Source organism: Venturia canescens, chromosome 1 (assembly GCF_019457755.1).
Source record: "Venturia canescens isolate UGA chromosome 1, ASM1945775v1, whole genome shotgun sequence".
Classification (NCBI taxonomy): domain Eukaryota; kingdom Metazoa; phylum Arthropoda; class Insecta; order Hymenoptera; family Ichneumonidae; genus Venturia; species Venturia canescens.
Window position 1 is genome coordinate 15,405,545 of NC_057421.1, and position 24,860 is coordinate 15,430,404.

Consider the following 24,860-nt stretch of genomic DNA (forward strand, 5'->3'; position numbering starts at 1 on the left):
TGCACGTTTTGAACCAAGCATTTCTTAAGCTGGAATTGTGGCATATATAAAAAAAAGAAGGATTTTTATGCAAATTGGTAGATACGTTCGAAGTGCAAACTATTTGCTCACGAAATTTCAACGGGTTCGACCCTACCGTTTCTAAGAAAATTGAATTAGTTTTTTACAATGGATCTCATGGAAAACGTAAAAAAAACGCAAAAAAACATTGATAAACTATTGTTGAAAAAGGCACATGAACCAACTGTCGAGATAACTTTCGCCAAATTTGCAGTGACTCCACCGTACCGTTTATCTCCGATGTGCAAAAGAAAATTAACAAACGAAGCTTGTCTCTCTCTTCTGGCGGACACAGCTTCAAACGCGGCAACGTCGCAAAGGAGGAGCTTTTTTCGCCAAAATATTAGGAAACATTATGGTTGAAATAGTTATATTTTCATCTAAGAATACACAATTATCATTTTTTTATGTAAACTGAAAAGCAGAAACTAAATTAACGTGCAGTTGGTAAGACGAGGGGCTTTCCACGTTAAAGCATAGGAGCACCGTCTGCCTCGCAAAAGAGATTTCGTTCTACCTTAATTTTCTTCGAAAAAGGAGAAAAAGATTAGTCGACGTCGATTAACAGTTTGTACTCGTGACGAAACTTTATGATATTGAGTCCAATGAAATTTATAATCCGAAAGCTTTTGTAGATGAATTTTCAAGAGTTGCCAACGAATTGGGCACGCCTCAATGAACCTATGATTCGTTCAATGTGACACAGAGCGAGTATCAAGTCGTTTTGTTCAATCTCTTTTTATCGATGTATACGCACGTCTCGGGCACGGTGACACTTCACTTGTTGCTCTCGTGTTGAAATCTCTTGAGATTGGTTCATGCGAGAAAATGTGGCAGGATCACAAGCAAGCACTTGAACGATATCTCGCGTCGTCACCTCGTATAAGCGGATACAAGGTTTGTACGAGGCTTTTCCTTCGTTTGTGTATGTGTCTGACGTTCCGCCTCGGAATTGAAATAGAATAATCCGGTAGTATCGAGAACGGCTGGATGAGCTTGAGCTTGAAGCTTCGATGAGCAATTACCGGGGAATATTCTTACTTTATTAGCCGGTTGCCGGCAAGCCAAGAGCCATATTCGATAAGTGGGGATTAAGATTGAGAAGGAAATGATTGTGGGGGAGCAGGGTGGCAAAGGATTTCAAGGAGTCGAGATCTTCCTATAACCGGCAGGGAATATCAGAAGAGCAGCAGCTTCCATAGCGAAGATTCTATTGAGTCGGAGTCTGATCGAGTCGAGCGGATCAATGTTACCAAACTACTGGGATTCTCATTAAGCTCAACGTACATCGAATCATAACCGATTCAATCAGATAGTTAACACTTTGATATAGAAATTGTCATTTTGTAGAAAAAATGATTTTGCGTCTTGAATTTTTGATTGAATTGATATATTTTCTCTCCTGATTGTGCGATTTCTCTGATCGCGGGCGTTACGTTTCGGTACGTGATTATTGCTTCCCAATTAATCGAAGTCTGTACGCTTCGCAGTTCGAAGTTCTTTTCATCGATGTTTGAAAAGGACCAGAACTTTTTATTCCCCTTTTTTATTACAACTATTTTTAAATTTCATTTCAATCGATCAAGAATCGAGCAACTGAAGTGCACGTTTTATAGAGACGATTAAACTGACGACGTCGAAGGTTTTTCTTTTCTTTTTTCCTGCTCCGAGTTCCTCTCGTCGTCGTCGTCGTAGGATTTTCTTAGATTCGTAAATGTGCCGGGTCGCGTGAATGTACTTTTTCTTTGGTAATCAATAATTATTCTCCATTATCGTTCATAATACAGCGAGGTACCGTTCAACGTGTTTCAGGGGACCATTCAGCGTGGTGAGGAAATGCATCCACCGACAGACTGGCCAGACTTTCGCTGTTAAAATCGTCGACGTGGCAAAGTTCACCTCGAGCCCGGGACTCAGCACAGCCGGTGAGTATATATTTCCGCTTTGTGTGCATGTGAGAAAAATTCTCGCGCGCAGCTCTGTCGTGATCACTTTACGCATACATTTAAGGGCACACGTATGCTCTTTCCGCCCCGGGATTATTCCACACCCAAGCGCTCCCAAAATTATATGAGGTTTTCCCAGTCGAATTAAAGAAATCATCCCCTTTTTACATGTTCCCTCGTTAAGTAGTTCTACCTTGAAATTTCTCATTTCGTACGACGAAGAAGAAAAACGGCAAGTTAGTGGATCGTTTTGGTCGAAAAATAAAAATAAAAGAAGAAAACTTGGGCTCGTGGGAGATTTGAAACGAAAGCTGGCGGTTGGGACTCGACGTAAGGTGATTCAGTTTATTCGAAAGTTAATTGAAATTGTTGCGAGGTTCGTAAAAAGCATTTTTTTGTTGGCCTTCCTGCCAAAGCTTTGGTAGCAACGGAAGAAAGGTGCGCAGCACCAATTTCGGGAATGTAATTAACAAAAACTTTGTGACGGTAAATTAATTAAAGTATTGTACGTTTGTGAAGAAAAAGCACGAAAATACTGAAATCATTTGTCAGAGATTTCAATCGAGCTTGAAAATTCTCGTATATGAGTTCGCGTAAGCGCGTGTAATAGAGCGCATGGCTCGACGAGCACTGAGACCATTGTGAACGCTGAATAGGACACCGAGCTATTGTCGATTTGAATATTTTTCGGCGCCTCCAAAATCCTGATTTACTCTTTCGCTTTGAATGAGCGCGCCGAAAGAGGAAAAAAATAGCCCAGGGTGAGCGGAACAAAAAATGGCAAGGCTGCGCCAACCAATCCAGATTTTTTTCCATATCGAAGACAATAAGCGCCAAACCCTCGCTCGCTCGAAACCTTCATTATCCGTGTCGATCCAGATCCATTACTTTATATACGATACTGTGAATTCCATCGGTTATCGCGCTTCACTCACATTCGACGGGACGATTAACGCGCAATATGGTGAAAAACAGCTCTCAATAACCGCAGTTCAACGAGATTGCATATTCCAGGAAATAAATACATCGAATTTAAGCTTCTTTCAAGCACGCGTTTCGTGCAATCATTTGCACACGAACAGAAATGGGATTTTTTATCCACAGTTTGAAAAGCAGTGTGAAAACGAGTCGGAGGTACTTCAATATTAATTGAATTCGAATTTCGAAAAGTTTGAAAGCTTTTACAACGATACAGCACAAAAATGCTCGACTCAAATTTCGCTTCCATTTTTCGACAGTTTCACGACGATTTTTTTTCGCCGAACGATGAATTTCAATCGTAAATCCACTCGAGTCTACAGTTCCTCTGGAATCGATTGATTACAATGAAATTGTGACGTTTTGCTAGAATATCATTTCAACTTCAATGCTCCGTTTCATCGATTTTTTGGAGGTCACGAGTTTTTGAAAATTCTTCGTTATTCGTATGAAAAAGGAATAATCTACAATTGTTGAAATAAGATGCAAGTTACTCCAAGCTCGAATGCTTTGTATGAGACGTCGTACAATAACGTGTAAACTCTCATCACTGAGTAGCACGACGCAGAAATGAGAGTGAGCCCGAAGGGGTTGAAAAGTTGGAAAAGGTTGGAGCTTGGTGGGCGCGTCTTAAGAGTAGTGCACCTTTGGGCAACATTTCAAACGTTCGTACGTCAGGTGTTGGATAGGTAACGAGGTCAACGACGTTATACTTGACGTCGTTCGCGTTTTCGTCGCATTTGTTATGGCAGTTCCGTAGCTCCCTGAAACTGAAGCACCGGAGACTCACAGACGTCACTATAGATCTCAGTTTCACTCTTGTTTAATCTTATACCGAGGGAAATACAATACGAACGTGCGCGCACACGCGCACACACTCTCGTTTGAGAAATGTTGTTTTTGTGCATCAAATGCACTCCGGAAAAGTTTTTGTTCCGCTCAGTGACTTGCAAAATAAAATTCATCCAACAACGGGAAACGAAAAAAATTGTATTTCGTGACTCATTCTGGCTAACACTTCTTTCTCTCGCGCAATATTCACGAAACATTTGTTCATCAGAACTTTTCTCGTCACTAGTTCGTTCTAGAAATGCTTCTGAATTATTTCCACTTCGGAGTTCCAAAAAATATCATTCGTATTCCTTGAATAAAATTTTCATGACGTAGATTCTCACGTCATTCGTTGCCACGATTTTTCATTCCTCTGCCAAAGTTAATTGACGATAATTTCAACTTACCAATATTTATTTTCTCTTGTTCAATTCGTTCGACGAAAAATACTCGATTATTTTCTGCCTTCCAAAAACACCCATAAGTTCAATGATCCCAGTCATTTTGCTGCGATTTTACAAACGATATGACACAAAGTGTTGAAGCGAATTTAGAATTACGCATTTTAAGGTAGATCATGCCCGAAGAATCGTATTTTATGGGTATCTAAATTTTATCCATTTGTACTCCTTAATTACAGATATAATCACTTTAAATTCGTGTCAGAGTTATTGATTCGCATTTGTAAATAAATTTTTTCAACTTACCTTTTGGCGAATGAAATTAAAAGGCATTAATTAATCGGGAATTCATCGCTGACTGAACCCCAAATTTCATTCATCCTTGGCTAAATACTATAGTTAATACTAAAATACTATAGTTTTTTTTATGTAAAAAACCGCATTAGAGAGCGCAAAAGGAAAACACAAATGGAAATGGATCCAGAAAAAAGTATTAATAAAAAGAGATTATGAAAAAGACTATGACAGAAATGGGCTAAGCCAAGAATAAATAAAATGCCGAAATAAGCAAATGTGAGGTTATACGAGTGCTCATTACCAATTTCATTTAATCTTTAACGTAATATATCTTTATTACCAGCAAGATAATCGTCTCGATTTTTTTCCCAAACCTTCACGACGCTGAAGTTTCCAACGTTGGAGTCCAACGAAATGAACGAAAAAAACGTTTTTAATTCACCAATTATTTATTTCACGAATCGTTGGTGCAGCTTGAAAAACTACAAATCGCAAATTTGGCAGGGAACAAAATAGGAGAATTACTGGAATTATTGGAGATTTTTTTTCGATCATTTCGTTGGACTCCAACGTTGGAAACTTCAGCGTCATAAACCTTCGTTATATATTTAATTTTTATTGTGTACTTTTTCATAAACTTCGTGAGAAGCGTTCATTCGTTGTATGAAAAGATGAGCCATGTTTTACGCACAGTCCCAATAACCCTGTGTACTTTTCTTCATATTTAACGACGTTTATCTAAATAACCAATAAGACGACGAACTCTTTAAAATTTGATATGCGTGTCAGTCGACGACCCATCCAAATTTTGTGTAAATTTCAAAATTTTCTTCAGAAAAATGTTTCGTGCATGAACTACCTTGAAAATTAAAAAAAAATAAATAAATAAAAAAAATAAAAGAAAAAATACATAAATTCAATCTCCAATTGAGCCTGCAGTTTGTTTTCGTGCTGACGTTTCTATGCACGCGCATATATCAATAATAGCAAAGCGTTCGTATTTTATCGGGATCGTTACTCTTTTTATTATCGGTATGCTGGTAGGCGTAAACGATTCTTGACTATCAAATACGAAAGAAGGGCATGGCCCATTGTGTACATGATATAAAACGCGAACGTTCAATTTTATCATGGGAATATAAATGCTGCTGCACTGCCAACCCTTCATGTTTGACGATCCTTCCTTCGTATATGCACAGACAAATATGTTCACCCAACCCTGTATCCATAATGTTCTCATGTACTCACCACTTTTCTTCTTACTTTTTATGTTATAGATTTGAAACGAGAAGCGACGATATGCCATATGCTCAAACATCCGCACATTGTTGAACTCCTTGAGACTTACAGCTCCGAGGGCATGCTCTACATGGTCTTCGAGTAGTGAGTTTTAACGCATATTACAATATACTGAACCCAGTCAATTGAGAAGCTTGAAAAAAGACAAAAGTCTACGATCAATTTCATCGATTTTTTATCATTCATTGCTTTTATATCAATTTATATTTTTCTTCGTATTTTATTCTATTTATTTACACTGTTTTTGTTAAGATGTATTGTTTGATCATAAATAAATGACATCTTTGGATGATTTTGCATAAAATTGATGAATTTTGTAAAATTTATAAAATTCATCGAGAGTGTAAATTCTGAGTTTAAAATGATGAAATCGAGGCTGGAAAAACGGTGTAACGGCATGTTTTTCATTCATGAGTTGCCACGCGTTCAAGAAGGGGGTTATGTGCCCTCGACCGATGAAACATTAAGTGGATTGCTAATGAGGATGCCATAATCACACGTGCACAGAGTGCTGCACCAAACAAGCAATTTTCAGTTGAACCTGTGCATTTTAAAGTTTGCCATTATTTTTAAACGTTGTAAAAATTCGTTGACACTCGTAAGAATAATTTTGCAATAAACAGTTTTCTTTTTGAGTTGTAAGCTTGAGAAATCTCCGACGTATTTAAAACTGTTACAGAAATGCATTAACGGCAATTGCAACGTGAATAAACTCGTGGATTTTGGTTTTTTTTTTTTCAAAATTGTTATTTTCGTTTTTGAAGATAATATTGGAAGCACGTTGAATTAAAAGTGGCCCCAAATTGAGAGACGCGAAAATTAATTTTATGAAAATTTCCAGAGGTTTTTTTAGTTACATGACACAAACGATATTTCACCAAATTCAGACGCTTCATGCTGCACCATAAAACAGTTTATAAAACAGAGCGACGCTTCGGGTATCATACCATAAGATTCATTTTCATTGCACGCTGTTTTATTTGAAAAATGCAAATGAACTCGTCTCTTTTCTAGCATGGATGGGTCAGATTTGTGTCTCGAAGTTGTGAGGCGAGCGACCGCTGGATTCGTCTACAGCGAAGCAGTAGCCAGGTGAGAAATGAATATCCATTATATACGCTTCCTTTTAATTAAATCTTAAACAGAGTCGAATGCTATGAAATGTGAAATGAATTTTTCATCGTACATTGCGCGATAGAATCTTGTATTTTCGATCATTTGTTTGCTGGTAAATCGCGTCTTTATGAATTTTCAATTTTAGATTGATACTCCTTCGATAAGAGAATTTAATTTGCTGAATAATTCGTGTAATGTCAATGCTTATCTCGATCTTGATTTCGGTTCGAACGATACGAATCCACAAATTAAAACGTGCTTCTGTTTGCTGGTAAGAAGAAACATTGTAAAATACCGATATTCTCTTCGCCTGAAACTTCACATCACATCACTTTCAAAATTACCTCGAGAAAGGTACAACTCAAACCTCGTGACGTTAAAGATCCAAAATTATATTTCGACGATTTGTTTTTTCCAAAGTACTGCGAAATATCGATTGCAAAGGGCCCAGCACCTGGCTCCCGGAACACAATTTCTATTTTCATTTTTTAAATTATTTATCTTCGATTTCTCGGAATACGCGATTCCCCTTCCGGCCATTAGGATAATGAGATTTTCCTCACGAATTTTCGCTCCGGAAATTCGAGATAGAAAATGAGTGTTCACTACCGTGATTTTTAAGAAAAATTCATGAAAGAAAACGCCTGAAAGCAAATATTAATAAATAATTATCATGGAAGAATTAAAGTTTGAAACACTGCGAGACTGAATTCGATAGATCAATAGTTATCGAAAATTTGCGTGCCGTTTATAAGAAAAAATAAGTTTCTATATAAACATTAGTAAGGGTTGAAATTGTATCGAAGAATTACTTGAGCTGCTATTCCTTTCTGTCATTTTATATGTTCGAATCAGATGGTGCGTCAAATTCTTGCGTTACTACATTTCCTGTGGAATGATGGGCACTAAGACAAGCCAAGGTTGTTCCATTTCTATGTCGAAGTGGCTCAAAGTTCATGAAGCAATAAGAAACTGTGGGCGAGAGAACTTATCGCTCTTTGCACTCTCGTTCGATTCCAATACTCTCTTACTGTCCGGTAGTGTTGTTCCAAAAATCGAAGCAAGCCTAGCTCTCACCTGGGAGAAGCTTCAATCTTCACGCCGTTACTTTTCATTCGGGCAATAAGGACTTTTCCCAGTGAATTCATTTTCCCAGCTCCTGCTATTCCTCTTTCCACCCCTTTCTTCTCGGCGCACCGATACTTTCTGCAACTCGAAAGAAATACGGCCTTATAAATACGACTTGGCTCTCAACGGCTCGAGGAAAACTTTGCACTCAGGCTAACAAAAAAGTTAGACGTTCGTGAGAAATGTAAACGCAGCTATTTTTCGTATCAGCTATTCATTCGTACTAATTTATTTCTTTGCAATATTTTATTTGATTTTTTCCATTAAAAATTGCCAATTCAAAGACTTTTTCATCATTTTTTTTCTTTACATTGGAACAGTTATTGAGTGACATTTGAATGGTCGCTTATTGGAGTTGAACGTAGTCAGAATTGCCATAGAAATGGCACGACTTCTGTTCGAAGTTCATCGAACGTGACTCGTGATATTTACGAACGAAGCACTATGCCGGATAACAATTTATGCAATTGCATAAAGAAAACGAGCCAATCGATAGCAGAATACCAAAAATTTTCTTCACCCGAGTTTTTTGCTGCAACGGAATTTTAACGTTCAATTGCTTCCGACGTGCAAGGCACACAGAGAGAAAATCGTAGCTTCTGCACGACTAAATCTTTCCCAAAATTGTAATCCGAGAGCAAAGCTTCGCAGGGGGCGGTAAAAATGGCCTGTGGATACGTTCGCATCCTAAGAAAACAGTCAGATGTAGTAACGAAAACGAAACAAACGTGGAATCTCAGTGGCCAGGATAAACGAGGTTTGCCATGTTACCGGAAGACCCGGCTCGGTGAAGAGGGTAGTTTCAACCCTCGTGGGGTGATCCACGCGTTTTGGCTTTTGGCAAAGACAGATGCCTGACCCGTGAGAGTTACTCTCTCACGCTTGGACCAACTAAACTCCGACGAGGTACCCCGCAACTCCGCAAGGATTACCCATGATTTATCCAGTTATTTAAACTCCCTGCTGAACTCTGTAACTCACTGCCCCTCTTCCCATATGCTTCTCACATTATTCTCATTATGTGTGCAGTTTTAAAAACTTGGCAAATTCGTACAAAAAGCATTCCTAATTTGGACAATTATTAATGGGACGTTGAGTGGGACACATTGTTTGGAAATATTATCTCAAACGTCGAGAAGGACTATTTGAATACACGAGTGTGGTAATTCCTGGCTGGAGGTGATGCGGAATTTCCTGTAATGGATGATCATAAAGTTCTTCAACTCGTACTCACTGAGAATTGGAGCTCTTTCAATGAAATATTTGTTGGATCGATAAATCCTGATGAACGTGTAACAAAGTTTGTTGACTCAAGAACAATTTGGTTGATTGAAACAATTGAATTTATGGTCAGATAAAAACATTGCTCATACTGTGCCCGGAAAAAAGTTTTGCATATTTCGTGAGACAAATTTTATTTTATTCGCGACTGTACCGAAGATTTTTCTTGAATCGACAAATTTATTTTTCTAGTGGCGAATGATAAAAAAAGGGGGAATTCGTTAATGGAATGTGTCGAATAATTTAGAACTTCGATACTCGAAGATATTTAATCGCAACGCATTCGCCGGTTTTTAGATCGAATCGATCGATTCAGGTGAATTGATTTTTAGCAAATTAAAGCGAGACGAAAGTGAGATTGTGTTTGAATGTTTTTTTTCGTTGATCATTCAGAAGCGTGAAAATCAAAGAATTTTCTCAGTCCAGGTACAAATCGATTTTTTAAAATGATGATAATTTTACACATTTGCAGCCATTATATGAGACAAATTCTGGAAGCTCTTCGCTACTGTCACGAGAATGACATAATACATCGGGATTTGAAGCCCCAGTGCGCCCTCCTCGCCGGGAAGGAAAATTCCGCGCCGGTGAAGCTCCGCGGCTTTGGCGTTGCCGTGCAACTTCCTTCATCACAAGCGAATGGCGTCGGTACGTTTCTCATTTATATCTTGTCTGCAACAAACATCCATCACAGTTAGTGCGCCTACACACGAACTTACCTACCGGAAAATTCTTCATTTGTAGACGGGTCCTTCGTTTTCTTGCAGCACGAGACACTTTTGTCACTCAAAATATACTCTATGCATAAGCCATTTTAACAACGACAACGATGACTCAATCTCTGTCAGAAAGTATTTACGAATTGAAGGAAAACAACCTCAATCCTCTCAAAATTTGATACTAAATTCTGAAATAAAAAATCAACGAAAAACCGAATTTAGGTGGAGCTACTTTTGCCACGAAACGAAGTTTTTATTTTAGTAATCACAGACCTTCGATTCTGTGCAGTTTTTCTAATTTCATGGGGTCCGTTAGAAAGTTTTTCAAAAAGAACAGACTGCCAGGACTTCAAAGTTATTCCCTTCGACAGAGCTTCGTCTAATATTTTTCAGAACTGAAAAAAATGCAGAAAAGTGTTGAGTGTCGTTAGAAAAGAATCTTCGAGGTGATCTCATCGAAATTTCACATGCTTCAAATTTTTCTGCACGTCAAGTGTCTCATTGATCGTCGCTCAAACAATTTGCCATTCGATGAACGTGTGGAAGTTCGATACGAAATTTGTTCAATAGAGCGATTCGAGTCACAGGAGACGACTGTATAAAATAGTGAAACAGTGAATGAGAGTGGGATGAGAGAAGGAATGCAACGGCGGGGTAAGAAACGCGAACGGATAGAAAAAAATCAGGCTCGGTAATCCCCGTCGCATGTACCTGTGCTTCCGGTGGCGTGTGTGCAGTTTGGATCTCGAGGGACTTTCCCATCTGCGTGCAATGAGCGTGGAATCGTGTGCTCGAAAAAAACTTTTCCGTCATTTTTTTCCTCTCTCGTTCAGTTTAGCCGGATATTTGTGACTGCGACACTGCGCTGTGCACGCACACAGTACATAAATATCGGTGGAAAAGAGCTTGCGGGGCGTGGGCTCGAGAAAAAGTCTGTAAGGTTATATACGACGCTGTGTACACGTATGTTCGGAGGGAGGCTTTGCCTGAGGCATCGTCGAGCTTACTGTCACTCGCAGGTCATGCAGGGACAACTTTATAAATCGCTCGTCTACCGGATGTCCCCGATCCGGGGGTTGAAATCTTTCATTTTTGCGATCAATTAAGTTTCCTCAGTTCGCAAATTATTCGTATTTTCTGTAACAAAGTTTGACAATTTTTCTAATCAAACAACAAATCGCGGCGAACTCAAAATGAAATTTGGTCAATCAAACAAAAATTTGGCCCATTCGAACTCTTGTTGGTGCAAATAAATTTTTATCACTGCTACGAAAAAATCGTATAATCGAGCAGTTATGTTCGTTCACCACGATTCGTTGGTACGACTGGAAATTTTGTTGGAAAATTTATTTTTCGAGTGTCCATAATGAAATTGTCGGAATCGCAAAGTTTTGCCGAGTCTTCTCTGTTTATTCGAGGCTTTCATTCGAAGCGTAGGCGTTCGATCGGCTCGCGAGTTCGTAGACAACTAATTCTTCGTATTTTAGCTCCGATTAACCTCGAGTCAAAGTGATTGCAGGGACACCTTGTGGATGAAATTGGTGGTTCGAAGAAAAGCGAGCAGCGTCTGGGCGCAGCCGAGTACTTTTTGTTGGTTCAAGAAAACTTTCCTTTCTTTTGTTTTCTGATTTTTTTCCTGCGAAGAAAATGTTATCGTTTACCTGTACACACGACGAGGCTATCGTTTCGGATGCTGACCTCAAGATGCAACTCCGGTTACGTGTGACGAGCAACCGGAACGAAAAAATATGTTCGAAATAAGTGGGTCATCGGGAATAAAACACACGAAAAGCGTATTATCGTATTTTTCTCTTTAACCAAACGGAACGCGCAGGCAAAAAAATAGTCGCGCGATTGATTCAGGAGGACCTGGCAGATAGGACAAAAGTTCCACTTCCGCTAACGCCTAGTAGCCGCGGTACGTGCCTTTGCCGCCTCAACCCGAATTAAAAGTCCGGAAAATGTAGGCTAACGATTGAAATGCGCGAACTGTTATCATGCTTTTCAAGAGGCAGGGCAAAGGTCATTCTCAAAGCCAGAGATACGAAATACCCATTTCATTTTGACGATATTCCAATGTTCTCTCTCGGCCAGTTTAAACGTTTTTTTATTCGAATTCAGAATTTTCCTCGAATATTTCATATTTGCATTAAAAGTGGAAATTTGAAGCATGTGAGACTCGAGCGAGAGCTTCAACGGTTGGTAACCACTCGTGTAAGCGTCAAGCAAATTAGGGGAAAGTTGTCGCGATTACGAACTTCCTCGATAGTTACGCGAGATGGAAATAAAGTTGAGATTGCTCCGGCTTCGAGCGTGAGTTGCATTCCGAGTGGAAAATTTGGTGGAACCTCCTGAAAGTACTGCCGGTACAACTTTCGGGTGTTGATCCTCGTCCCCGTTCGTCTCGAACACGATTATATTTTCATTTTTGTCAAGATATAAATTTCTGCATTGTCAAAAGCTGTAAGCCGGGGAATTCGTGGATGGAATTAATGGCACGGTACAACGGGCGATTTTATTATTCAGCGGAATAACCTTAACGAACGTTGTCAAACGACGAGAAAAGCTTTTGCACGATTTTGGTAAAGAACGCGCGGTGTGTAAAGATGGAATAAAGCAGGTTATATTTACAATAGTAAAAAAGGAGATAGAAGTGGTAGCCGCGGGGTCGTCGCCGCAACTTAAATGATTCAACGGACCAGGCCGTACAAGTTTCTCCTTAAGGCAGAAATGGAAAATATTACTGTCGCAGGCCCTAAAGAGAGCTTCGTTGACAAAGCTCATTAACGCGATGTTTACCGAGAGCCACCGTTCTCTGATTATATACTCGGTGAAGCAGTGCCGCCTCGAAAAGTGAATCCCGACGCCCCCCGGCCCGCTCTGCGGTTGACGAGATCCGCAAATGCCGGTTGGGGGATAGCAAAAAAAGTGATGAGCAAAAAAACGCGTAATTCAAAAGAGTCTCGGCCTCTTCAGGCTCTCGCTGGTGACCAGTCGCCGGCTTTTCTCGCCATACACGACGTTTTTATTTTTTTTTCAACGCGTTTTCATTGCTAAAAATCCTCGCTCATTTCGCGGTATCTTACTTTTGATAATTTCATAATGAATCTCATTGAAGAGTTCAAACTCTCGGAGCAGAGATGAAATAAAAATAAGGAATCTCAGTGTTATTTTTTCAGTGACTTTTTCGTAGCTGGTTCTGTTTCGAAAACTCGAATGTTTCATCACCATTTTTATTTTGTTCGACGAACAATCCCGGGAGCTCGTTGCCTCCTCGATCCAGTCGGTAGCTCGGTTTGTACATCGAGAAACACGGAAAAATAGAATTACAGTTTTTGACAATGCTTCGAAAAAATGATAGTTTCGTCTGGGAATATCGGACTCGTTGTTCCCTTTGGAAAGATTAAAAAATCTTTGACATTCGTTTAATAACGGTCCGCGTGCAGTTTTATGGAACAGACAATAAAGAAACGCGGAAAATTTTTATCGATTTCGAGCACACGGGGCCTTTGAAAGTTTCCGACAGTCCGATTAAATGGAAGCGAAAATTCGTTAACGTCAGCCAAATCGACGTATCGGAAATCGATGGAATAAAACCTGTTCGGTATTTCGCGGATGATGCAAGTATTCCGGAAATGTGATTGGTGCACTTTCACTCACCGTTTCACGTCCATCCCCGCATTGCCATTTTTCTACTGAATACTTAAATATCGTCATTCTTGTTACGATCGTTGCAATTCACTGACAATTTTCATTGTTACGGTCGAGCAAATTGCCTTTGTCTACGCTCTCTAATCGAATACGTTTATTAGCTTAATCGTCGTGTAATTGTGTTTTTTTTTCTATTAAAATTCGTTTGAATTCTGTGTGTTTTTGAATGTCCGTGTGTGTGTACGCGTGGATGTAAGCGCTTCTTTCAATTTTGAAACGTAAACTAAATGTTTTTTCTTAAATTGCTTTTGTATTTGATTCCAATTGGAATAAATGCTTAACCGAAATTTCAGTAGCGTATACGAATCGATTTGAAAGCGAGGGGAACCGAGTCACGTAACCACAATATAGAAATATATTCGTCAAATTTACGTTGGAGTAATAATCGTTCGGTAAATAAGTGAATCGAGCCACTGAAAATTCAGCGATATCATTACGAATGCAGAATAAAAAAAAAACTCAAGCGATAGCGCAAATTTATTTGCGATTGAGTTTCCGGCTATTTTTATTTGCACTAAAATTTTCATTCCCGGTTGTTCCACAAGCAGAGGAGATATTCGTTTCCATGAATTCGGGCTCGCGAACGTGTGAGCTTAGCGAAGCGTCGCACGAAAAACGGCAGGATGACAAAATCAATTATAACAAAAGTGCGGGCTTCAGCTTTTTCGACTCCACACATTCCCCCTCACGATATTCTATCAGATATCTATAACGTGTTTAACTCGGAACTAGGAGAACTAAAAAGTGTATTTCGTGTTTCATCCTCATTTTTATACTTTTTTTTGTCGTTGTATCAGGCATGGTGGTGATCATCGTTTGGCTCTGTGCCTTTTTCACGAGTCTCGATGGACATATAATGTTAAAATCCACCACGGAAACGTGGGAAAAGGTCGAGTACATATATAAAAAGACACCTTACATTTCATATGTTCGCGATTCAATATCGCTCTCATTCGAATAAACTTGATCTGGCTGTAAAAAATTGAAGGGCTGATGATGAAAGAATAATAGAACCCACACGAGCCGCGTAGCAGATGTCGGGAAATTGGACAAACGCATCGTAACACTTGAGTATCTCGTCAACTTTTTTTTCAAACTTCAATTTATTCCAGCGTTTCGAGATCACTCGATCGAAACGATATTCGTTGTAGATACTTTTCCTGGGGTGTTGGGCCAGTGATGTTTGGGATGACTAACTTTGAGAGGCTGCAAACAGTAACTTGTTGCTATAGAATTAAAATTTTCGTGGGACAAAATCGATGGAGTATTTCAGAATAAAATTTGTAGAAACGCTTCAAAAGTATTCTCGATTCGCAGCATGTTTGTCGGTCCCACTGGCTGGTACAAACCAAAATTAATAGCGTTGAATGTCGGAGCCTGAGCAGCTGGGACGTAGTGAGCTCAAAATTCAAAATCGATCGTGTCAAACTGAGGTTTTCGTTGAGAATTTTTGCATTACGTAATAAAAGTGAGTATAAAAAAAGCAGAAGAAGAAGAAAGTTTAAAAACTCTCCGCAGCGTTGTTGCGCGCATATTTTTTCCTCGTTATTATTGGAAAATGGAGCAATCTCTCGGAGAGAAAGAACAAAAGTGGGCGATGTGATGGAATTCCAATAATTAATAATAATATGTTGAGAGCACGCACGCTCTGTACCGCGAATATTGAGGTGAAAGAGTCTCACAATTATTGGCTTCAGAAGAACAATAATGGGCGATATTTTTCTGTATAAACAGCGACCTCACGATTTGAAAATAAACAAAACACACATAAGCGTATAAATACGGATGCAGATTAATGACCTGCAATTTGGTTTCAATGAATACAGAATGTTACGCGACCGAGTATCGTCAGTGTCTGAGCCCAAAGGGGCAGCTCTACTTGAAGGCCGACAGCGAGGGTAAGCCTGACCTCTGAACGTTTATTCACCAATAATGCAGGATTTATGTTTGCTTTTTCGGGCCACAATATACTATTATTCACCTACACCCATACACATCCGTTACACCTTAATATTTTTATATCTGTATCAATGTACAACAACGACTATGTATATTTATCTCACTCGAATAAGTCACAGAATATCAATTAGGAATAATTACACACGCAATCATCATTCACTTTTACACCAATTAAATCGCGTCCCATGTGTCCTGCTGCACATAACACTATTGTTATTTATCACTATTACTGTTTTTATTGTTATTATTATTACCATTATTATCATTATTATTGTCATATAATTAATTATTAATATAAGAGCTGCCACGCTTGCCTGCTTGCTTAACGCGTTTATCGAAATTTTGATTAAATCATATTTTCACTACATAGATGGATTATAATATAGTCACGATTCCATTAAAATAATAGTCTCTATGCTAATTCGACGACCAACATGTAGGTACACTGCGTTAAACCGCAACGAGTTATCCATCACGCACTTCGAGTACACCAATGTGTTTGGCCATCGGTACAATTTATTCACGGTTATCTTGATAAATACCACTTGGTCGTACGGTGTGTTACGAGTTCTCATTTTCGAACTGTTTATTTATTGATAATTAACGGTACGCGTCCGTTCACAGTGGCTCGGAAATATTGCAACTGTAACCGTGGAACGACCGATTGAACTTTAATGCCCCTGTCTTTGATAGTGGCCTTCTCAATGATACGGTCAACTCTCCAGAACGGGCAGGAAAATATTTGCTCACGTCGGTTCCAAGGAATTTCTTATTGTGCACTAAACAAATTATGTTGACAGGAATTTTCAATATTCAAAGACACTCATCCATTCGGGCTGCATTTCTCTTTTTTATATAATGATAACTACAATGATGTTCGAAAACTCGCTTAAGGTGGATCACGACGATACAATGTTGCCATGTTAAAACCATGTTAAAAATATTAAGAATTTCAAAATTATAATAATTTCATAAAATTTGGTAAATGTATTCTTTAAAAATATATGAGACAATATACATTTTTTTTTAATTTTTCTACAAACATTTGAAAAAAATTGTATTTGTATACTTGATGCCAAATAATGTTGTCGCCAAATTTTATCAAATTCTGATTATTTTGATTTCGTGATCCACCCTCCTTAAAACGAATTTACTGAAATTGCTCGATTCACGCGCTATTTCGAACTCGAACTGCATTCAACGAATTCCTGCTCGTTCTCAACCTTCAGGCTGCTGAATCATTCAGATTTACATCAGAACTACTTCCTATTTCAAATTCTTAATATTATAGTCATATGGAAACTATCCATTACGATATTGAATAAGGATATTTCTGTTTTTCACGTTCCTTCAAAAGCAACGTTTTGCACTTATGAGTGTTGGTGTTTCGATGTTTATGTGTCCCTGTTGTTTATTCCTCGGAGTCCATTATTTCGATTACATTGTATATTTAAATAATTTATGAGCAACCACTTCGAGGTTCATCCACTTTTCGAATTCATGTGCTTCACTCCTATCGTATTTACGTTACTTCACCAGTTTTACTCTTTTTTTTTTTTATTACAATTCTGACGAATTTGAAGCTCGAAGGAGCATTTTTGTTCTTACATAGCGAAAGAGAACTCATTCTTATTTCAAGAATCTTCGAAACAGCCACGGTAAAGGTCGCACTCGAAGATGGGGAAAGTATCGAACGTAAAGCAAAGTCATTTTACGGAATTCCTGACGGAATATTATCAATTTATGCGGCTCGGTGCTTTCCGTTCTGGTGCATTTTTCATGCACTGCGCCCCGAATGACCTGTAAAACGGAGTAAGAAAACAAGAAATTTCAGTGGAACGGAGTAAAAGTCAGAGCTGAAAGTATTGATAGGAACTCCGGGAATATTAAGTTTTACAATAAAATTTATTCAACGCCATCCGCAGGAAGAAAATGTGGGCTTTTGTTAAATCGACTCGTTCCTAACGACACGTTTTTAACGGTTGACGTGACAAAATAATCTGAAATCGTGGCACGTCGGAGACAGCGGATAAGTGAAGGTAGAAAAATCGTTGGTGATTTTTTTCATTGACAAATTACTTTAGAATCGATGAACAACATAGCTGCCGAGCGAGCTGTGTGCTGAGAGCTAAACAGCCACGTAACGAGACACAGAATCATGTAAATGAAGGTCAAGTCCGGATTGGAGAATTCGAGCCTTTTGCTCCAAATCCTGGTCCCCGTCGAGACCATCTGCTTTTCGACAATGCGAGTCACTTGTTTTTCAAGTTTTACGGTCCGATTGACCTGATTGTACAGCTGGAGTCACCCAAAAAGGTTATGCAAGTCCTTCGAGGTTGATACAACGTCCATTCTCCCGAAGCATTTACGAGCTCGTAGAATTTCGGTCAAAAGCCGCATTATCGCCCTCCCACGGGAGATAAAAACACCCTCAAAGTACACTCTTCATTAGAAGCTTGTGCAGAGGAGATAAAGCACTTTGTTCGCGACGTTGCTCTTCGATCTGATAAAGAAAACGACATCCGAAAAAAATGCTTCATCTGCCTGAAAAAAATGCCTGAAGAAAAAGTGGGGTGAAAAGTGACTCGCGTTCGAGATAGTTTGGTCGTTTGTGAAAAAGAGTTTTGTCAATTAGAGAATAATTCATGGCCTTGTGCGATTGTTGGTTATGATTTTGGACAAAACTGAAAAATAGTCGTTTCTTCGAATAGTTTATTATGAGAAAGAACAGGAGAAGTGCTGAGTATTAGCAAAGTTGAAAATTATTGATTTCCAAGAATCTCTTCAAACGAAATGTTGAAGGGATGCGAGATTTTGACTACTTGTTTGCATACCTTCGTGATATTGATCCTAATGGAGAAATCGTTGATCTTGAAACGAAAATAAGATGGTTTCCCTTCGCGGATGAAAAAACTTGGAATCGCAGTATTAAGATGAAAAATTTGATCGCAAAAGGTGTTGAACACTCCAACTTCCCCATTTTTTTATTTCCATTTTTTCATCTGATAGGATTGTCGTCCCCGAGCTGCAATTTCCCTTTCGAGGATCTCACCGACGCCGAGGATTCGCTAACGAGCGACACGGAGGACAACGCGATGCTCGGTATTTCCACATGTGCTTGTTTATCTTCTTCGTAAATATTGAGATTGCGAAGCAGAAATGAGAAAAAAGAGAAAAAAATGAATATCGGGTCCCGAGGTGGGGTAGAAGGAGATTTTATAAGAAAATTCCAATTAGAATAATAAACGACGTTATCGAATTAGATGCTTCTTTTGTCACACACTCGATTAATTTCATATTCGTTTTCAAAAGCGTGGAATTCAAAGTGGGTCTGATTAATTGATCGTGGTGGGATAATCTCGAGTTTTTTCGTTAACTTTGACCAATATTTCCACTCGAATAGTGTTTCACATTTCTAAAAGAACCAAAATCAAGCAATCTTTGTTCGATGAGAAGAGTCGTTGCATTAAAACTCGATAAACTTCGAGAAAAATCTCATTTTTTTCATCAACCAAGGTCGATTGGACCGGATGATTGCTAAATGAGAGTTGATTCGTTCTTAATCGTTGGCAAAATTCAAAATGCGAAGCGATAACCTTCTCGTGGGAGTACATAAAAAAATATGAGAATAAACGAGAGAAATAGTAGCAACAAAACTGTCATAAAAACTCCATCAAAGTGAAGTATCCTTCTGCCCCTGCCCTGATCCTCGTAGCAGAGTGTCGGGAGTCGAGTGGATTTTGTGAGCATCGCTATGTCATTTATTTTGTAGTCGTGTCCGTCCAAACAACGTACAAACGTCAGTTTATTATTCGTATTTAAATACAAATCGAACGATACAACGTATACTATCTCGCTTCGAGTCGATGAGACCAATTTTTCTTTCATTTTGGCTATCAATCTTTCCGGAATAACGCGCTGGGAGTCACGTTTCTTTTTAAAAAGCTCAGTACATCGAGTTTGAATAAAAATCACGTACGAAACCGTAACAGTTGCATGTCTGGTACAGTATAAATTTTCAATATTTTATTCACACCTAAAAACATACGGAAATGTCTAATTGACGATAGAAATAACAATAACAATAATAACTATTGAGACGAAAAATTCATTTTACGACTTCTTCGGTCCAGAAAAGAAAAATGTATGAATCTCGCACTTTTTGTCAGCTAGCAACCAAAAAATTTGTTTGTATCTTCAAACTTTTTCATGTTCCCCTCAATTAGAAAATGTAACCCCGCTCTGTAGAAATTCGAGCGCTGAAAAACCTGTGGGTCTTTCGAAAAAGAGTTTCGGGACGCGGACACTATCCGGATGAACGAGATAATAGAGACACGCTGTCCCATTTTTTCGACAACGCTCCATCCGAGTGATCGCATCATTCGATGTGTATACAAATTGATGCACACTGTATAAAAAATCATGTAAATCAGTCTGAGCTTTTGTTTTTATCACTTACTTTAGTAACGTCGATGTTCGTAGTCCGTAGTTATAGAAATTCGTCCATGTGCATATAGCGATTCTGTTATTCTGTCCGCCTCTTGTTTTATCTCATCAGTGTCACGTTCATGCCTTAAACCTCTTCTGCTGGTCGACGTAATAGAACGACAAATCTTCGGAAAATGACTGCGTTTATGATGAATCGATTAATTTAGCTGCGACAGTTTAATTAAAACGTCTTCAACAACGGCGGTCGCGAGGAAGATGCATCGTCCTCAAAAGAATGTTTAAACTTTATTCTCAGCGATAGCGTTCGTCATAAGTTTGAACATTAAGGAGGAACATCAGCTTCGCGTAAAGTGAGGTTACTTAAATACGGATTTGATTGTTTTTATCCAAGTTATCTCGGTTATGTAGACCTTGTTTGCTTTGTTTATAGGGGATTGACCCCCAAAAATACGTGATTTTTGGGTCGAATTTATGTGAAATACTAAAAAATGTCAGAATGAAAAATGGGGCCTGTGGAGTTATTTCCTATGCACAGGTGTTTAATATTCCAAGTTTTGAAATTATTTACTAAAAAATGGCTGAATGAAACGGATTGAAAATTAGAGATTTAGTATTCTAAAAGTTTCATTAAGCTATTACCATGTTTCTCAAACAGATGTTCCTCCTTAATTCAACATTCACTACTTTCACTCATGTTCCTGTAAATTTTCGACAAAACAATTGCGAAAAAAACATCCCAATGTTGGCTAATTTGTTTCTTGTTTCCAGTTTTTTTCTTCGAATACTTCGTAAAATTTGGTCGATCAATTTTTCCGATCTGATTATAAACTTCAACGCCGAAGCTATTTCATTACTAATCGCTCTTATTGTGAATTCTATTTTTAATGCATCGAATTCATAAAGCGCTTATTTAATGTACATATTTATCTCTTCGTTTGTTTATTACATGTGAACGTCACATCATCACAGATTCCATTCATATCGTATGAAAGCTCGCGAGGTCTATTGATTGAATTTAGCGCTTGATGCGTTCTGCTTAGTTAATATGCCGCTGCTGCTGTCGCCACTGCCCGCATTCTCTTTGCTCTCTGCTCAAATTAGCACTGTCCCGAGCATCCGCGCTTTTCCACGCCCTTTGTGCCCAAGGAAACATCGGAAGTTCCGCGGACGTTGTGCGCCCTTAACAACAATTTCGTATTTTGATTTATAACGCCCTTGTTTCGAGGGTTCTGAATAAAGAACTTGATAAAGTTCGTACACACGCGAGAAATAAAGTTCTGATCGAATTGGATATGGGCAGTTATGAAACGACGTGCTTAAATAGATATTTTCGAAAATTCCAAATTCGTAGAAGCATTTATGCACAATTGACTACAAAATTTGATCAGAAATGCCGATTCGGATGTCCCTCGTTTTTCGAAATTCAAAAAAACCGAGTATTTTTACTAATTCATTGCCAAATGAGATGTTCAGTATCTCACACTGAATTATTCATTACGATCATTGTTCTTGACCCCATTGGGTCGGTAAATTACCGACTGCAATTCCCTGGTCGATCTTAAAATAGCGAACGTAGAGTAAAAACTTGACAAACGACGCGATTCGTCGAGTGCAACTTCCGGCGGTAACGCTTAACGCCTTTTCCGACTAATGAATGATCTGCTAATATGAAAAACGAACAATCTTCATTGCAATTACATTTATCCTCGACATTTGTTATTCGAGTTTTGTAAAAAAAAAACATTAAAAATGCTTAAATCATTCGTAATGTCATCCCATACAAAAGCTATTTTTTGATCATCGTGAACCAAGTACTACATCGATGACATCGCTCCCCCCCCCCCCCCCCCCATTCATCAGTGTCGTTGATCACAACACGTCAATGTTACTCATAATTAAACAATTTGTTTTGCCTTTCGACTGTTCCCTCATTGAAAAGAAAAAGAGAGATAGAGAGGAAGAGAGAAGAGAGGATAAAACTAATATGGCGCAAGCACGCGATTTACTCACTCGTTCTCGCTCCATCTCTCTGTCGTTATTGCATTTGTGTGTAGATTTACCAGCATAAGCCAATTAGCACATTGATTGTTCGCCAGTCCTCATCCAGTATTGGAAGTATATACCGATGGTACGATGAGACGTCGTCTAGATATTTCTGCGCAGGTGCTATTCGGTGCGATTGAACACACGGCCAATATTAGTGGCAGAGTATGCACGGTGTCAACATTGATAGTCACTGAAATATCAAGACAACGACGCTCATATAAATAAGTCAGACCTTATTTTATTAAGTTATTTAGCACGATTACTTTAACGATTGAATGTATGAAAAAAATGGTGTCCTATTTGGTCGTTCCAGTCGATAGAAATTGTCTTCTTGTTAAGCAAGAAGCAATCGAACTTACAGTTGAACGTTGATTCGAGCAGCGCCCACGAGATCAGTGCAGAATGTTCGAGAACTTTGAATGTCGTTTTAATGAAAAATTTATACTCGAACACCTCGAAATCGACTGGGTAGACACTGTTAAAGAAAAAAACAATAATTGGAGAAAATCAACCATAAAAATCGATTGCACGATGACCGAATCGGTAAAACGAAAAATCCTCGTTAACACTTGCAACGTTATTTTATTAACTTTCGTATTAATTTCTGTCCCCAACTGTCGTCGCGCTACCAGGGAGAGTCGGCTGTCCGCACTACATGGCACCGGAAGTCATTCAACGCCGACAATACGGCAAACCAGGGGATGTTTGGTCCGCGGGAATTTTACTACACGCCCTGCTCACCGGCACTCTACCATTCGTTGGATCCGGTGAACGTCTTCGAGAAGCAATATGCCGGGGCCGTGTTCAGGTAAAGACATGAGAACCTCTGGTGCATCCTTCCACCACCGAGCAGCGATGCAGCGGAGGGTTATTATCATCCCTCTGCGATCAGCCTCGGTGCGGTCGTGGAAGGACAGAAAAATAAGATAAAAATGCCAGCTTCACTTAACTCGCGAATGCTCTGTGAAACTTGGGCTAATTTTGTTTCAACACGATCCTATTTTTGCAGATGGAAACATCGCATTGGGACCATATCAGCGAACCGGCTAAAGATCTCATTCAGAGAATGCTCACCACGGAGCCGAATCATAGGATCACCATTCAAGAGGTTCTCAACCATAAATGGCTCAGAGTAAGTCTCCACGAGGATCGTTTATTCTCGCCCAAATCTAACGAGAAAGTTAAAAACTCGTTCAGTCAAAGCACTCGAATCGAAACCTCGTTTTCATAGATTACCAGCTAGTTTCTCGCTCACCATCCACGTGCAATTCTGTCCCTTCCAATTGCCACACTCAAACTCTTCTACCATCATCTTCAACACTCCGTCCAATCATCAGAGTACCAGCCCCTTCGCATCACCTAAGTTCGTGTCGTGCTCAACCAAACCATTGATCTGTCATCAGGTCAAGGATCTTTAATAGCCGATTGCCTTCGAGGTTGTCGTGCTCGCGTGTCTCGTCGTCCAAGTCTCACGTTAAACCGTCCCTGGACAATTGATTAATCTGCTTGTCACGTCTTTGCTCAACACCCTGTTGCAGGTTGCTTGTGTTGGATTTTTTTAATGCCTTGTCCATACACACTACAAAAAACTGGGCACTACATTCCGGACATTCCAGCTGAGCCTCCAAGAGAAGGAAGAAAATTACTTCGGAGTTTCTCCTCACATTTTTCCATCTTGTGAAAAATTTTAAGAACTTCACAGCAGCTTCTCCAGTTATTTATTCACAAATCAAAGTCTCTTTCATTTTCGAATGAAATTCGTCTGTCTCACCTTCAATCCTGAGTGGATCTGTGCTTCTATTTCTCATGACAATGAAAACAGTGCACGAAACTACCGTAGGCAATTTGGATGTTCACTTCATGAGATTGAACAAAAAATCTTTACTGGGTGGGAAAGCAAAGTTGGAAAAATCAGAATCCCATCCACAAAATGCATTTCTGTAAATAAAAAATCACTTAAACTATCGCGAAAAGCCCAATATTCGAGTCATAAAATAGTCGTTGTCGGGCCCCAGTGAGATGGTGGTTGAAGGAAGCTGTTAAATTGTGGACGAATTTATCGCTCGAGTATCCATTCGTCGTTGGGGTGATTCAGCCGAGAACGCTTGTCGGTTACAGTGAATAAAACTCACCGCGAATCTTATTGTGTCTCAGTCTCGGACTGAGATGAGAATAAAATGCGGAATAAAGAGGAGAAAAGGAACCAGCAACGTAACGAATAGCTAATAAGATTCTTATCATCATATTCTGACGTCTTTTTGAGCTGCTAACGTAGAGGTTCGTACAAATGTGGACATTATTTAATGGCTCGAAGCGATCTGTGATAGTGGGTAATAAACTGAGCGATTCGTCCCCTTAAAATACTGTCGAATATCCCATGACTTTTGTGATGATTTTCACCGAGCGAGTTCCAGGACCGATTGATCTTTTGGCTGTACGATTGGCGTCTTGCGAAGCATCATGAATGTTTATCGGAGGGCGTGTGATTATTAGATCGTGTCGGTTCGGCAGAGAAAAGAGTTTTATGGATGGAGAGAGCGCGGTTGGGGGTGGGAGCGACGAGCGAGAAGCAGCAAGCGTGTATCAAACGATCATACGAGAGAAAAGGCAGCTGCCGGGCGTGTAGGAGCAACAAACGC

General features: G+C 39.2%; 1 protein-coding gene and 1 long non-coding RNA gene across 10 annotated transcripts in view; one reads left to right on the forward strand and one right to left on the reverse strand.

The window, feature by feature from the left end:
* CASK (peripheral plasma membrane protein CASK) overlaps positions 1 to 24,860 on the forward strand; it is a 192,720-nt gene that overhangs the window by 20,601 nt on the left and 147,259 nt on the right. For 7 of the 8 annotated variants that reach the window (XM_043433426.1, XM_043433430.1, XM_043433428.1 and 4 more), the window contains exons 2-8: positions 1,873 to 1,985; positions 5,791 to 5,896; positions 6,827 to 6,904; positions 9,810 to 9,985; positions 15,594 to 15,665; positions 22,854 to 23,029; positions 23,231 to 23,353. In XM_043433426.1, coding sequence (XP_043289361.1) covers positions 1,873 to 1,985; positions 5,791 to 5,896; positions 6,827 to 6,904; positions 9,810 to 9,985; positions 15,594 to 15,665; positions 22,854 to 23,029; positions 23,231 to 23,353 — 844 coding nt within the window. The remainder of the gene's footprint in view (positions 1 to 1,872; positions 1,986 to 5,790; positions 5,897 to 6,826; positions 6,905 to 9,809; positions 9,986 to 15,593; positions 15,666 to 22,853; positions 23,030 to 23,230; positions 23,354 to 24,860) is intronic. The other variant, XM_043433432.1, reaches the window with a different exon arrangement.
* LOC122419136 (uncharacterized) lies at positions 7,797 to 22,713 on the reverse strand. 2 transcript variants are annotated; one of them, XR_006262819.1, is made up of 3 exons: positions 22,581 to 22,713; positions 22,186 to 22,411; positions 7,797 to 8,134 (listed from the first exon to the last, which is right to left on the reverse strand). It is a non-coding gene; the product is annotated as an uncharacterized lncRNA (long non-coding RNA). The 2 variants fall into 2 exon arrangements; XR_006262818.1 differs by lacking the exon at positions 7,797 to 8,134 and adding an exon at positions 20,882 to 21,354.